This window comes from Bos javanicus, chromosome 15 (genome assembly GCF_032452875.1).
Source record: "Bos javanicus breed banteng chromosome 15, ARS-OSU_banteng_1.0, whole genome shotgun sequence".
In the NCBI taxonomy this organism is placed as follows: domain Eukaryota; kingdom Metazoa; phylum Chordata; class Mammalia; order Artiodactyla; family Bovidae; genus Bos; species Bos javanicus.
Genome location: NC_083882.1, coordinates 76,756,047 through 76,771,177, shown reverse-complemented (window position 1 = coordinate 76,771,177; position 15,131 = coordinate 76,756,047). Strand labels below are relative to the sequence as shown.

The 15,131-nt window shown below is 45.2% G+C and overlaps 1 protein-coding gene across 9 annotated transcripts in view; it reads left to right on the top strand.

Moving 5' to 3' along the window:
* Positions 1 to 15,131, top strand: part of AMBRA1 (autophagy and beclin 1 regulator 1) — a 172,392-nt gene that overhangs the window by 62,837 nt on the left and 94,424 nt on the right. For 5 of the 9 annotated variants that reach the window (XM_061381331.1, XM_061381339.1, XM_061381337.1 and 2 more), the window contains 2 exons: positions 826 to 912; positions 4,918 to 5,097. The exons of 2 other annotated variants lie outside the window; for them this stretch is intronic. In XM_061381331.1, coding sequence (XP_061237315.1) covers positions 826 to 912; positions 4,918 to 5,097 — 267 coding nt within the window. The remainder of the gene's footprint in view (positions 1 to 825; positions 913 to 4,917; positions 5,098 to 15,131) is intronic. 2 more of the 9 variants (XM_061381338.1, XM_061381334.1) reach the window with 1 other exon arrangement.

Here is a 15,131-nt window from a genome sequence, read left to right as displayed (position 1 = left end):
TGGTGCTCTCGCGCAGGAGTGGTGTGCTGCCGTGCAGTGCACTTAACTCCTTGGCCCGTCGATCTCCTTTTTGTGCAGTAATGCTTACCTTTCCAGGCTGCGGCGAGGTTAAAGGAAGTGCTTACTATTGCCTGGCACTAAAAAATGCTCAGTAAATTAACACATATGATCATTGAACTGATGGCTGGGCTAGATTATATAATTGAAGGTTTTTTTTTTTATCAGTTGTTAAGAAGGAAATGGCAACTGTCTCCAGTATTCTTGCCTAGAGAATTCCAGGGACAGAGGAGCCTGGAGGACTTAGAGTCCATGGGATCAGAGTCGGACATGACTTAGTGACTAAACCACCAAAGAAAGCCCTAGAGGGTACTCACACAAAGGGTGTGGGCAGAGCAGAGTGCCTAGAAGATAATGGGATGTGGATGAGGATAACATGGGGGAACTGAACACCAAAGTAAAATGTTGGCATTCCATGGTAATCTCTAGGTATGCCTCTTTTTCCTCTCTCATGTTGATCCCAACCTCCTGTTTGTCTGCTGGAGGTACTGCAGATGAAAATAAGACCATGTCTCTAAAGGACTTGTTCGTTTCTCACAGAAGAGCAGTATTCAGGATCATACAGTGGCCATATCCAGTGTGGGCACTCTGGAGTGCTTCATATCCTTACACCTCTAAGTGCTGGTAGGAAGGATGCGAGCCCAGACAAGAGGTGTTAGCTCGCTGCAAAGGGGGATGTTATTTATCTCTCTCCCCCATTTTTCCTTATGAATGACCTCTGAGTTGGTAATTGACAGGGATTATTGCCATTTTTTTAATCTCTGCTAGGAGGCTGCTGGAGTCTTCCCTCATTTCATTATCCCGTTATGATGGAGCAGGATCCAGAGAGCACCCAATTTACCCAGACCCAGCGAGGTAAGGCTAAAGTGAGCAATGGCACCAGGTGGGGGGGAGGGGCTGCCCTTGGGGTCGCCGAGCTGCTGGAAGCCCGTCCTGTGCCTCTCTGGTCCTGGTGCTCTTGGACTCTTCAGTTACAGTTTTGAGACAGGTGGTTCAGGTGAAGGGGAAGTGTTCCAGGTAAGTGAACAGCGCCTCTGGTGGCAGAGGGTTATGACCGAGCCTTCAGCCTTTGGGGCTCCCTGGCAGAGTCCTAGGATATTTCTTTTCTGCCGTTACCATTCAGATGGACAGCCAAAAGGGAAACGAGAGTTTTTATTAATAGGGAAATCACTTAATGAATTAAAAACAAACCAAAAAATCCTCATTTGAGAGAGACTTTAGAACATTATAAGGCAGAAATCAAGGTCATTCACATGTTGACTTTTTGGAGACTACGTGAAGAAAGAGATGGCTGATGAGGGTAACTGAGTAAAATAAGTTGCATGTTATTAAAGAGCTTGCCTTACACCAATCAGCAGACATTTGAAAAGATCTTGAAGAGATTTAAAAAAAAAAAGTTCTCATGAGTTTAAGGCCCACCTTTATGCTGGTAACTCAGGACCAAGGATGGGGTATTGAGTTGATGTATAATATTTATTTATGGTGAGCAGCCCTTTGGGGATGTCACAGCTGGGCCTAATAATTCTGTTAGTGATCCAAAAGGGGGATAACCTGCACATTCTTTAAGCAACTCCAGAACACACACTGTGAAGTTTTGCCGAAAGAAGAGGGTAGTTTATAATGGTGGGGTTGAAGGTAACAATGTGGGTCGGAAAAGGCTAAGTAAATGAGCTTTGCTGTAGATCAAGAATTTCAAGTCAGGATTGGAACCTTTAGACCAAGTTGATTTCAAGGATATTGAACGATTTCGTTGTTACCACAGTTACGTCATGATTCTGAGCATTCTTTCTAGGACACTAATGAAAAGATTCCCCACCATCCTGTTACTTCCTTTTCCATACCCCAGGAATAGCCGATCCAAGGGTCAGGGAACTGGGGGTTTATGATTTTAAAACGGGTAGACAACTCTGACAAAGACTGAAACAAGGAAGTTAGTCTGTAGTCATATTTGAAAATGATAAGCCCTCAGTAAGAGAAGGAATTGTTTTGCATAAACCAATTTCTTTGAAACACTGAGAGAACTTCTTGCTGTGAAACAGTTTTTTTTTTTTTTTTTTTTTAAGGACAGTAGTGGGAATCTCAATCCCAGAATTTTTAACCTGACAAAGTTTAACAGTGATTCATAAAGACCATTACTTGTCCCCCTTTCATGTAATAAACTTGTTGTTTATTCCTACTCAGATCTTTATCACAGAAACACCAGGCTTTATGGTGTTTGTATTTTTACATTTTTCCCTTTAAACTTAAAGTAGGTTTTTTTTCGAGGGGGGTAGTATTCTTCCTGAAGAAAACTTGAGTTATTTAAAATATTCACTTGGAACATTTTTAGAGTTTGATAATTATCAAGCTCTCAAGTAGAAGGATGATTGTTACCTCATTATTAGCTCTTTAATTTCTTTTTCCTCTTAGACTTTACCCTGCATAATATGTATAGATCAGAACCTTTATGAGACATCTCAGCATTCAGATCCTCAGCTTCCCTTGGATACCTAAAAAGACAAGACTAGGATATACTTCTACTTAAGACTTGTGCCAAGAGTATTTTTCTTTACCACTGATGCATAGTTTCATAGCTTAGGGAATTCCTGTTCAATGGTGAAATTAAACAATTGAGGTTACTTAGTGCTGAATTTTTACCCCTACATAAAAGGACAGTCTTTATTTAATTATTGTTAGCATCAGCATTATTTCTACCTCTCTCACCTTAATATGAGTTTTCCATTAGGGTAGGTTGTCAACTGAGGAACAAGTGTTTTTGTGGTCACTTCTCAGTATCATTTCTAAAAAAAGAATCTTCATTCTTCTCTTAAAACTTTATTTTTTCTTTAAACTTCAGTTTTGCATTCCTTTCTAGTCTGGTTAACTTGAGAATTTAACCAACAGCAGTTGATTTCTGCTGGCAGATTTCTGTGTATTTGGTAGAGACAGTATTGACTTCTGTCCGTTGAAAATGTAGGGTTCTTGATTCATCCTCACCAAACGCATGGCACCAGGTGCCCCAAGAGACAGTGAATGTCCCACAAGTTGAGACGTTAATTCTTACACTCTGATGATCTCGGCCAAGGCTTTTGTACCTTCCATGCCCACCTAGTGTATAAAGATAATTTGGAATCAGAGGCACCAAAGGCAGCATATTGTTCCGTAACACAGCCTTCTGAGTTCCAAAGACTGTGTCCTGGCCTCCTTGAAAGTCTGTTGGATGGCTGGTCAGAAGGGCGCCACCTGGGATGGCAGTCATTTCTGAGGCAGCCTTATTTCGTGTTAACTGCAGGATCTTCTTTGATCTGAGTGAGTAGATTTACTGAGGATTTGCCCAGGGTCTTACTTTGTCTAGGAGTAATGAAAGATCGGGCAGCAAGATGTTTGTAAATACTTTCCTACCATTTGGATATAAGTATTTCTTTTTCCATTCTCAATCAGTTTTTCCAGAGTTCCATTGTTAAAGAAGATGCTTTTTTTCCTTTTATATTCAAACATTGTAGAAGTTAAGGTCCCCGGGAATCCTCATCAGGATTGCTGTGTTTTATTTTTTGTTCTAATTACAGAAATATATATATCTATGTGTGTGTGTATATATATACACACACATACATCATACATAAAGTTTTATTTTAGAGGGCTTTTGTTGTGCATATGTAGGGATAACTTTTTCTTTTCAACTATTACATAGTGTTTCTTTGTATAGGTATAATTTATTTAATCTTTTGATGGACATTTGAGGTGTTTCTGATTTTTCACTAATGCCAACAATTTATATATTTATCTTCAATATCCTTGTGTGTTTCTGTGGGATAAAATCACTAATGGAATTGCTGAATTGAAGCGTATGTGCCTTGGGCAGGTTTTAAGTCTTGAAATTGCTTAGTATCCACTTAAGATATATATATAAAGCATTTTTCTGATATTGGTTTACTTTCACTTTCTCAATTCACAGCCTCAAATTATATGTGTTGTGAAAGACAGAGGAAAAACTTGAGAAAGAAGGGACTATGCAAATTGTATAGGACATGGATATTTTCATGGAGTATGAAGGTGCTGACCCAGGGTCAGAATGCAGGTCTGTCTAGATGAGAGCAGCCACCGTAGGGAGGAGAGTGACTGTTGTCGTCTGTGTTGCTCAGTGCCCATGTAGCCTCTGATGCTCTGTCTTAAGAAATAGACGAATCTTTCAGATTTTGTGTTTTTCCTGAGTATATTGTACTCTGTCTCTATCCTGAATATCTTCTCTGTGTTAAAATATCTGGATAATCTGTAAAGGAGAGATAAGAAGTTCAAAGAGATAATCCTAAGGAACTAGGACGGTTCTGGAACTATAGATGTTTGTTGGAGAAGAAAGGAATCCTGGTGAAGGGGACGCCTGAAGATGCCTTCTTCAGTCGTCCTGGGTTCACCGTCTCTCAGCCTGTTCTCTCATCTGGAAAGTGGAAGAAGCTGCGGTCCCTTTCGTGTCTTACATTTTGAGTATGGACGATTAGGGGAAAGCTGCGACTCTTTATAAAGGGCACCCTGAGAAGTTTAAAAGAGGTCCCTTGAGAAACTAAAAAAGAAAAGTCCAGTGTTAAACTCGTGGGAGGGGGCAGCTGTTGATCAGATGATGGCTGATTACACAGCCTCTTTAGCCACCAGTATTTCTGTTCCAAGATAAGGCAGTCTGATAAGCACGCTGCAGCACAAACCTCCTGGGGAGTTAAATGCCCTTTGTCTTTCGTGTCCCCGGAGTTCGCCTCGGCAGGGAGATGTGAGGGAGAGCTGGGCTTCCTGGCTTTCAGGGAGATGTGACGGGAGAGCTGGACTTACTGTCTTGCGCAGTGCTCCCCGCATTAGTGCTAGTTTGTGTTTGTTCCTCTCTGTCTCTCTCAGATTATCTCCTGCTGCATACTATGCCCAGAGAATGATCCAGTACCTGTCACGGAGAGACAGTATCCGCCAGCGCTCCATGCGCTACCAGCAGAACCGCCTCCGTTCCTCCACCTCCTCCTCTTCCTCAGACAACCAGGGTCCAACCGTGGAGGGAACCGACTTGGAGTTTGAGGACTTTGAGTAAGTATCTGTTCAGCTTGCTTTCTTCCCCCTCCTCCCAAGTCGTGAGTACTTCCAAGTTGGCCACTGTCCGAGCAACAGTGGTTGACATTCTGGCTTCACACCCCTAAGTTGTTACTTACGAGCAGTAGCATGGGGTGAGGGACAGAGGGTTAAAATGCCCAGGGCACTCCCCACCTCTGGCCAATGCACTGCTGATTGCCTGGCGCCTGGGGGAAGAGACAGCCCACGGGGCCCAGGCCAGGCTGGGAGAAGATGGGCCGCTGCACTTCAGGCGACATTTCTACTTCCCTTTTGCATGAACAGTGACTGTGGAAATGCTTCATGTGGACTGACTTCACACCATCCAGGAGGCAGGAGGGTTGGTGTTTTTTTCTCTTACAAAAAAGTGGATATAGAGATTAAAAATAAAAGTCTTGAATTTCCCCAGGAGACAGAATTCTCTTACACCCTCGATCACACTGCTTCTTTGAGGTCCTGGTCCCTTGCCTCTCAGTGTCCTGTCTCCCTCCACCCCTAGCAAGGATCCTTTGGAGATGGCCTGTCAGATTAATATGGGGGTTGAGAGGTGTTTCCTCCGTCTTCGAGCCTCTTCGAGTGGTCAGCTGGGTTACAGGGTTGAACTGAAGGAGCAGCGTCAGCCCTGGGCTGTGGGGTCAAGCTCCGCAGTGTGGCTGCCGGGTTTTACAATCTCTCAGCTGCCATGCCTGACCTTTCTAGCCACCTCTTGTGTTTCTTTCCATCCTGAAACTGAGTTTTCCTGGCTCGTATCAAATTGGACATTTGGCTCTTGCTTTGATTCCTACATTTTGATTTTCTCAAAACATGCAAAATAAGAAAGAGAGAAGGATGGCTGAGCATCTTCTTTTGCTGCCAGTACTGGAACAGGACAGCCTGTCAGTCATCTTCCTTTTTCTTCCCATTCATCTTGACATGGCCTGGTCAAATCTGGGATCTTGAGAGTTCCTGCCTCCCTTCTGCCTTCTTTCGTGAGCTGAATGGGTAGCTCCCCAGGAGCCATCTTGCAGTGGAACTTTAAGGTGTTTGAGGAATACCTTTGCCTCCAAGGACCAAGAAGATGGGGTCGCCCGTCGTACCAATTTGCCCTCGTGACTCAGTCCTTAAACACGCAGCAACTGTGTGCTTAGAGGCAGAAGGGACACTCAGTGGGAGGTTCATTTGTCTGCGGAAGATGGAAATGTGGAGGAAATGCAAGGATGCCCTGAAGCAGCTGTGCTGTGGCAAACGGAGGAGAGGTGGCGGGGCGAGAAGGGCCCAGCCGCTCTGGGACTCTCGGCATGTGTCCTCCTGGCTTAAGTCCCTGCTGGGGGGGGCGGGTGGATGTGGGCCCAGCAGTGAAGGGACAGTCTCCAGTCCGCCTTTAGCCAGGCAGACACCTGTAGGGAGATTTGTTCCCTTGCCGAAATGAGTGTTCTTCCAGCCCCGGGGGCTATTCAGCGACGCAGTCTCAGCGTACAAGGCCAAGGCTGCCAGGACTTGGGGCTGCTGAGAAGCCTCGGTAATCCCATGGAGCCCTGGGAGTCAGTGCAGACTGCAGAGCCCTCTCTCCACGCGCATGTGGAAGGCTGTTATCTCTTCGCCGTGGTGAAACGTGGGACTTGTGCCTTTGAGCTGTATCTTGCCTCGTGACTTGTCCTTCACAGTGGAGTTCTGGGTTAGTTTAAAACGTTCTGCTCCCACCTTCCCTTCTCTTCCTTCTGTTCCGCCTCCTCCCTCTCCCCTTCCTCCCCCCATTTCCCTGTGTCAGACTGCCTCCTCCTTGTGCTCCCCACGGTCCCCCTGTGCCCTCGCCGCCCCCTGGCTTCAGCACGGCCTGAATTTACGTCGCTTTCTTCACCTTTCATGCACTGACTTAGCCGTTGTTTTCCCTTGGGGTCTCACACGGCTCCCTGGTTAGTGACTGTGGACTGGTTTCTCTCCGGTCCCTCCAAAAGCCCCTCCCCTGGCGTTTGCCTTTCTTTGGGGGCTGGAGCAGACCATAATCTTGTTTTTTAAGAGTAGCTGTGGGTCAGTCACCTCAGTGTTAGCCGTCCAGGCCTTCTCGTGCAGGACACTGCTGGCTGCTCGAGGCCCAGTTACCGTCTCCTCTTGCGTCCTCTCCTTCCCCCCTCCTCCCCTGCTGTAGGCCGAGGGCTGCTTGTGCTTGCCCCTCTGTTAGTCTCCAGGGGCTCTGAGAGGGGACAGGGTGAGAGAGTTAGGGACTGTGCCTTTTAATTTCTTTCCCCAATCCTTTTCCTCAACCAGAAGGGAAGGTACACCTGTAATTTATAGTTCTTTCAAGTACAGAGGCGCAGGTAAGTTAGGTGTGGCCTGGGATCCTCCTAGCACTTAGAGTACCATTCAGAGACACTGCCCTGCTGGGCTTCCTCGCCTTCCCAGCACAATGCGTGCCTGCCTCTGCCCCTCCAGCATGACCTCTTCTCTCTCCTCCCATTTGCGGAGTCGGAGATCATTTTGCCTTTCTCCAGCATGTCCCATCCAGGTGTATAGTGGCCTCAAAAAACAAAGGGAGCCATTCCCCATATCCCTTCTGTTTTGGTTCTCTTTAATCTTCCATCGAATGAAAGGGATCAGTCAGCTACCATATTTTTCATGTACACTAGTTAATAACAGACATAACATTGTATATTTAAAAATCTAGTTTACTCGTTATAATAACCCTCTGAGATAGTAGTTCCTTTCAGTGTGGTTTTTTTAAAGTAAGGATACTGAAGCTTGACCAAAATTAGGCATATCTAAGATTAGAGATCAGGAGCAAACATATTTAGTGTCTGACTTTATTGTCCTGCAGATGTAAAACCCTTTAAAAATGATGTACAACCATATTTGAGTCCTAGCTCCGTGAGCTTGCTGGGGGAACAAGACTGTCTAGATTTATCGCTCATGGGGGATAGCTTTGAAGGTTGGTCAACATCAGGTTAAATTTTCCATTCTTTGTGTTTGGATTGATGACCATCTTCCCAGGGAGGCAATTTTCTCTTACCATTCGTCTCTGTCTGCAGCAAGGATTGAGACTGCAGGCACCCCGTGTTTGTTAAAATGCACAAACAGGACATCCAGAAACCTGCTGTCAGGAGGTCCGTCCTGAAGCCCTCAGCGTCTGTCTTTGCATAAAGATGCTCACAAGCAGGGGCAGGATGTGGCTGCCCCTGACCTTGCTGTCTGCCTGCTTCTGAGCTCAGACCACCCACTAGAATGTAGATGGCAAAGAAGCCGAAGGAAAACACACATTTTTATTTTCACCATCCCTTTGGAAAAAGATGGAGAGAGGCTTCTGTGAAGCCCAGGTTGAGCTCTGTGTTCCCGTAGTTCCTAAGTCCTGCAAAAGACGTGGTGTCTGTGACTTTATGACTGTAGTTTTAACTATCCTCAGCTCCTCTTCCTCATTTTATCTGTTATTCTAAACGTAATTACAGTCTCAGAATCATCTCCTGATTCTTGCCTCTTTTTGTAACTACTTTGCCTTCCAAGGCAAAGATACCCTGTGCTAATGACAGTCAGAACTGGAGAAGCTTCAGATTAGATCAGTCACAAATATCTCCCAACACTGGGAAATTATATTCAACTTCTTAAGAGTTGCTGCCAGCACAGAGAGAAATAATCGTTCATTCACACTTGTGACACTGGGCTGTACTTTGGGAAAACATCTCAGTGAGAAATCCTAGTCTTCCAGGCTTAAGATGAAGTCTCTTTAAGTCTGTTGCATGTATTTTATTAACTCTTCCAATATATCTGGTTGTATTTGGTCTCCTTTTACCTAGAAATCCATGCTGTGAGTAAATACGCCAGACCGTTTCCTTGTGAAATGATTGACAGTCGTTTCTGAGAGCTCAGGATGGGTGCTGGTTCCTCGGTTTGGCATGATGTGTTTGTCGCCATACCACGTCCATTCGTGCAGAGGAGCCTCAACCTGCGGGCTTTCGTGTTCCCCTTGCCAGACGCAGGGAAGTTCTAGCAAGGAAGTCATCGGAAGGTCTTCTTAGTATATATAACATAGCTGAGGAGGGTTCTGAAGGCTGTCGCTCAGCTCTGCCATCTGATTGGGTGTGGCGTAGGAGAAGTTACTTGCCTTTGTAGTTCGAAATTTAATATTCTTCGTCTGCCCTTTTGCTGTGACTAAAATTTAATTAAGTCACACCAAGAACATACGTTAGAAAACCAGTCATGCTGCTCTCATCTTGCGTCTGCAGATGAAGTCCTGACAGCTCTGTGGGGCCCACAAGCTCGTGTCCAGTTTCAGGGCTAGGCATTGCAGTCGAGTGAAGCCACGTGTCCTCGGCAGTGGCTTTACCCCGTTCTCTCTTCTGTGCGCCAGATTTCCAGGACTCCCGTGGGAGTCAGTGACTGCTAATAACAAATGCGTTACTTGTAGCCAAGAAAGGAAAGGGTGAGCCTTCAGTGGAAAAAGTTGTCTATTCATTTTGAAATGAGGCTGCCTTTGTCTCTCCCTTTGACTTACAGACTGTAAACTCTTTGATATCAGAAGTGCAAGAGAAACTGTGAGGGAAGATGCTGTAAAGTGACTGTTCTCTTTACTGACTGGAACCTGCCAAAGCAGTCGAGTCAGGCACCCTAGGACATTTATCCAGTGGTGGTGTTACGTGGAAGCAGGCCTTAAACTGAGATGAGATAAGAAACTGTTCACTTCCTTTTTTTTCACCAGAGTATTAAATAATTTCACATAATTGATTTTTGTGATGGTTGCTTGTTTTTACAGGGTGGGTTTATAAAAGACAAAGTATATACCTTAAAATAGGTCTTTTCCTCCCAATATACTTAGAAGAAAGGCAAATAAATGCACAGTCATAGAAACATGAAACCTTCTGGAGTCTGTCAGGGGTTCCCTTGTTGACAAGTATGGGCAGGTTCTCAAGTCCAAGATACGGCAGGAGATGAGCCCGGGAGTTAGAGTGGCGCCAGATCTTGGGACGTCTCAGGTGCCTTGCAAAGGAGGTGACCTTTACCCTGTAGGTGAGAGGGAGTCACTGAAGAGTTTTAAGCTGTCGAATGATCAGATCTTTACATAGTATCTTATAACAGACTGTAATAAGGTACCCTGAAGTGTCAGACTTTATTTTTTTGGGCTCCAAAATCACTGCAGATGGTGACTGCAGCCATGAAATTAAAAGACGCTTACTTCTTGGAAGGAAAGTTATGACCAACCTAGATAGCATATTCAAAAGCAGAGACATTACTTTGCCAACAAAGGTCCGTCTAGTCAAGGCTATGGTTTTTCCTGTGGTCATATATGGATGTGAGAGTTGGACTGTGAAGAAGGCTGAGTGCCAAAGAATTGATGCTTTTGAACTGTGGTGTTGGAGAAGATTCTTCTGAGTCCCTTGGACTGCAAGAAGATCCAACCAGTCCATTCTGAAGGAGATCAGCCCTGGGATTTCTTTGGAAGGAATGATGCTAAAGCTGAAACTCCAGTCCTTTGGCCACCTCATGCAAAGAGTTGACTCATTGGAAAAGACTCTGATGCTGGGAGGGATTGGGGGCAGGAGGAGAAGGGGACGCCAGAGGATGAGATGGCTGGATGGCATCACTGACTCGATGGACGTGAGTCTGACTGAACTCCAGGAGTTGGTGATGGACAGGGAGGCCTGGTGTGCTGCGATTCATGGGGTCTCGAAGAGTTGGACACGACTGAGCGACTGAACTGAGCTGAACTGAAGTACAGGACAGCTTTGTGTGAAAGGAGCGAGTACTTGGGAAGGCAGCTATGCTCGCCACGATACCACCAACGCACATGGGAGAGGGTGCTAGGGGAGATGTGAGAAGGCTTCGTGGATTTCAGCTGGGTGTGAAGACGGCCGAGGACTCTGATGGATTGATGTGGAGGATGGGAGTAGGGAAGGAGGCTCTTGACAAAGGAGTAGCTTAGGCAAAAACCTAAACACGGAAGATTAATAGGCTTTATTTGGAGACTCTGCAGAGATCCGTGGCTAGAGCAATGGAAGCAATAGGTTGCTCCCTGATAACTTAGTTGATAAAGAATCCACCTGCTTTGCGGGAGACCCCGGTTCAATTCCCGGGTCAGGAAGATCCGCTGGAGAAGGGAAAGGCTACCCACTCCAGTATTCTGTCCTGGAGAATTCCATGGACTGTACAGTCCACGGGGTCAAAAAAAGTCAGACAGGACTGAGCGACTTTCACTTTTCAGAGCAATGGTGTGTTCGAGCGAGAAGATCAGAAAGACCTGGGCTGTGGAGGGCCTGAAATGCCTGGCTGAGAAATTTTGACCTCATTTTTATCTGAGGGCAGCCATTATTCAATATGTATTTTAGGCAGTGAATTCTGACAGCACTGGTTAGGCAAGTTGCAAGTATACGGATGCAGGAAAACCAGTTAGAAAGCAGTGGGCGAAATCCACACGAGAACATATGAGGACTGCATGTTAAGTATTGGGTGTGAGAGGCCTCGGTGTTTTCTAAGACAGGGGCCTATTTGTGAATGTTCCTGGGAGACGAGCCGCCTGAGTGCTGAGCTGTCTCACTTCCTACTTCTCCACACACAGTGTTGCCCAAGTCCTTTTTTACTCTCACTGGAACTGATTTTGAACTAAGTTTATAAAAGTAGCAAGTGACTCCCAGAGCAGCGGTGAGTGGAACCAGGATCTCTTGTGCGAGCCCGCTGGTCCCCAGAGCCTAACGCCTATCGTCTAGGGACTCCTGTGATTTGTTATTTGATCTTTGGCAAGTCCCTCTCCTACCCCAGGCCTCAATGTCTGATCTTGTAAAATCAGATTAGATAATCTCTGAAGTTTATTTCAGCCCTAAAGCTCTTGGATCTTTGTTGGAGCTAACTAACTGTCTTAGAAGACTTTCCCTTGTACTCAGCAGACGTAGAATAATGAGAAGTCTCAGCAAAGTGGGGAGACTTCCTCCTGAGGATTGTGAAGGTGTTATTCGCTCAGTCGTGTCTGACTCTTTGGGACCCCATGGACTGTAACCCGCCAGGCTCCTCTGTCTGTGGGATTCTCCAAGCAAGAATACTCGAGTGGGTAGCTATTCCCTTCTCCAGAGGATCTTCTTGACCCAGGGATCAAACCCAGGTCTCCTGCCTTTCAGGAAAGATTCTTTACCATCTGAACCACCAGGGTTCAGATTCCCCTCCTGAGGATTAGGAATAGGATATCTGGTACCTATGGAGCCCCAGCATATTTATAAAATATATGCCTGCCTGAATTCCAGCTCTTTCCTGAGAATTCCAGCTCTTTTCTATTGCTTAGAAATATATAATATTGCTTGGCAGCTTTAGAATTAGTATTCTTTCTGGGCAAGTATAATACATATGAATATTTATTATAAGGAATGCTAGGGGAAGAGAAAAATGAAATATGTCTGGGTTTAAAGAATTAAACAGCCACGAGGGAAGAGAGGGAAAGGAGGGTAACTATCACTTAGAGATATGTATTTATTTTTTAATATAAAATGCACAATAGGAATATGGATTTGCATAATGTATGCAGATGAAATTAAAGGTAGAATAAGAGAGGAGAAGAATTTGTAAGTGGTAATTATCTGTTATATTACTATTCCTTGGAGAAGAATTAAGGCTCTGCATTTCCAAGAGACCTCTGCTATTAGATATCCCCTGTGAATAATCCCTGCTGGGCCTGTGCCTCCCTCCCAGAAATCTCTCCCTGGCACACATACACAGTCCTTCAAAGTAGAGACTGCTGCTACTGCTGCTAAGTTGACTCTGTGCGACCCCATAGACAGCCCCCCACCAGGCTCCCCCGTCCCTGGGATTCTCCAGGCAAGAACACTGGAGTGGGTTGCCATTTCCTTCTCCAATGCATGAAACTGAAAAGTGCAAGTGAAGTCACCCAGTCAAGCCCAACTCTTGGCGCTCCCATGGACTACAGCCTACTAGGCTCCTCCGTCCATGGGATTTTCCAAGCAAGAGTACTGGAGTGGGGTGCCATTGCCTTAGAGCCTCACTAATGGCACCCGAGTAAGGAAAGGACTGGGGCAAGCTCTCTGTGTATCCAGGGGCAGGAATGATGGAGTACGCCTTCTATTGTCTGGAGATTGAGTAGAAACCGAAGAACACAGGGAAACAGGTTTTTTTTTTTTTAATAGTCTAATTTTCAGCAGAGTCAACTGTGTATTGTCAAGAAGACAATGGCCTTTTGAGCTCTGTGCTGCCAGAGCTGCCTTGACAAAGGCCCAGGTCAGAGCTGTTTGTCATGAGGGTGATGGCAGCCCGCCTGTCTGGTCAGGACTCAGACGGCGGCCTGTAGGTGTGTTTTCCATTCCTTTAAATTATAGCCTCTCTCTGAGGCAATTAATCCCAGGCATTTAGCAAGGGTAGCTGCTGTGTTTCTCCCTTGTTCCAGAGATTGCTTTTTCTTGTATTCGGCACTCGTCTTAGACGCTTAATTGTTTGAAGGGTGTTTTTTTCCTTATAAAATGTTTTATAAGAAAGTCTGATTTTTTTTTTCTCTCTCCTTCCCAAATACCCCTCTGAGAGTTAATCAGAGATGCACAGAGTTCAACAGCTGGGAAAGCCATTAATAACTCAGCCAGCTTCTGTCCCGCTGGCTTAAAGGCAGCTTCTGGCTGAGGAAATTGATGAGGATTTCTCAGGTGTTTCCCTGAAAAGGATTCTGGTGAGAAAGAGTCCTCCAGTGAGAGGAGCAGTGCCAGCATGTTTGCATACTCGGGTCTTCACTGTTTTTGTTTAAGTCCCTCCCCGCCCCCTCCTTGAAAAGGGCACGGTCTGTGTTACGTTGTCCTTGTTCTTCTTGTTTAGTCGCCAAGTCATGTCCAACTGTGTTGCGACCCCACAGACTGTAGTCCATCCACCAGGTTCTTCTGTCCATGGAATTCTCTAAGTAAGAATACCGGAGTGGGTTGCCATTTCCTTCTCCTGGGGATCTTCCTGACCTGGGGATTGAACCTGCATCTTCTGCATTGGCAGGTGGATTCTGAGCCACCAGGGAAGCCCTTGTGTTATGTTAGTCTCCAGTATTTAGCACCCTCCATTATTCCTCCGTGAACTGCCTCTCTGGGTCTACCTTTCACGCACTGCTCATCTGGCAAACATTTTTTAACCGTCAGTCTCTGCCTAAATTTGCCTCCTTCATCTTGTGGAGTCTTGCTCCATGTTGATCTTGTATCAGCACTGAAGTGAGTGGCAGAGTCTGTAGTTTTCTGAATTGAACATGTTAAGTATTTTTTTTTTAATTTCTTTGTCCTTTCCTAACACTCTTACCACTCTTCCTTTCTCCCCTCACTTCTACCCACCCCCTCCGCCGAGCCTTTGCCAATGTCCTTTACATTACGTTTCCCCATCTCAGCTCCTTATTTTGAATTTTCTCTCCTTTCTGAACTATAGAAGAACTAGCAGCTAGAGTCATTAGTTGCTCTTTTCACCTCTCGCTTATTGGAACCATGCCTTTAGTCAAGGTTTTTTGTGTGCCAGCAGGAAAACCTGGGTCTTGTGCCCTCTTCCTGCTTAACTTGTCCACTGGTTGGGCATTCTGGCCTTTGCCACCTTGCTCATTTATGTTTTCAAGTTTCTTCCAGTCAGGAAATGTTTGAGTTGTTACTGTTAGAGGCTATTTTCTCCCAGGTGCCTTTGTGATTTTTTTTTTTCCCATAGGTAGCATCTCATTTGTGTGTTCACCACGGTCCACTTTTCCAATCAGTCTGTGTACAGTTCTGTCATTTCTGCTTCTTTGCTGGTGTGCCCAACAATTTGAATTTGAAGTCTTCTCTACATTTTATTGAAATGCTGTTTAACTCCGACTTCTCTGTCATTAATCAAAATGTTAGCTACATCTCCAATCACTTAATATATTGCCTTTTTTGTGGTTCCTAATGTAACCGTCAGTCTGAGACTGCTTGTATCTGAGCCAGCTGATTTCCCCGTGTATGCATCTTATTTTCCTCTCTCTCTATGTGTGTATATATATATAAGGAGATTGTTATGATATGTTACTCAGAGATTACTGGAAGATATAGCTATATATAGTTACATCTGTATATATCTTCCAGTAATCT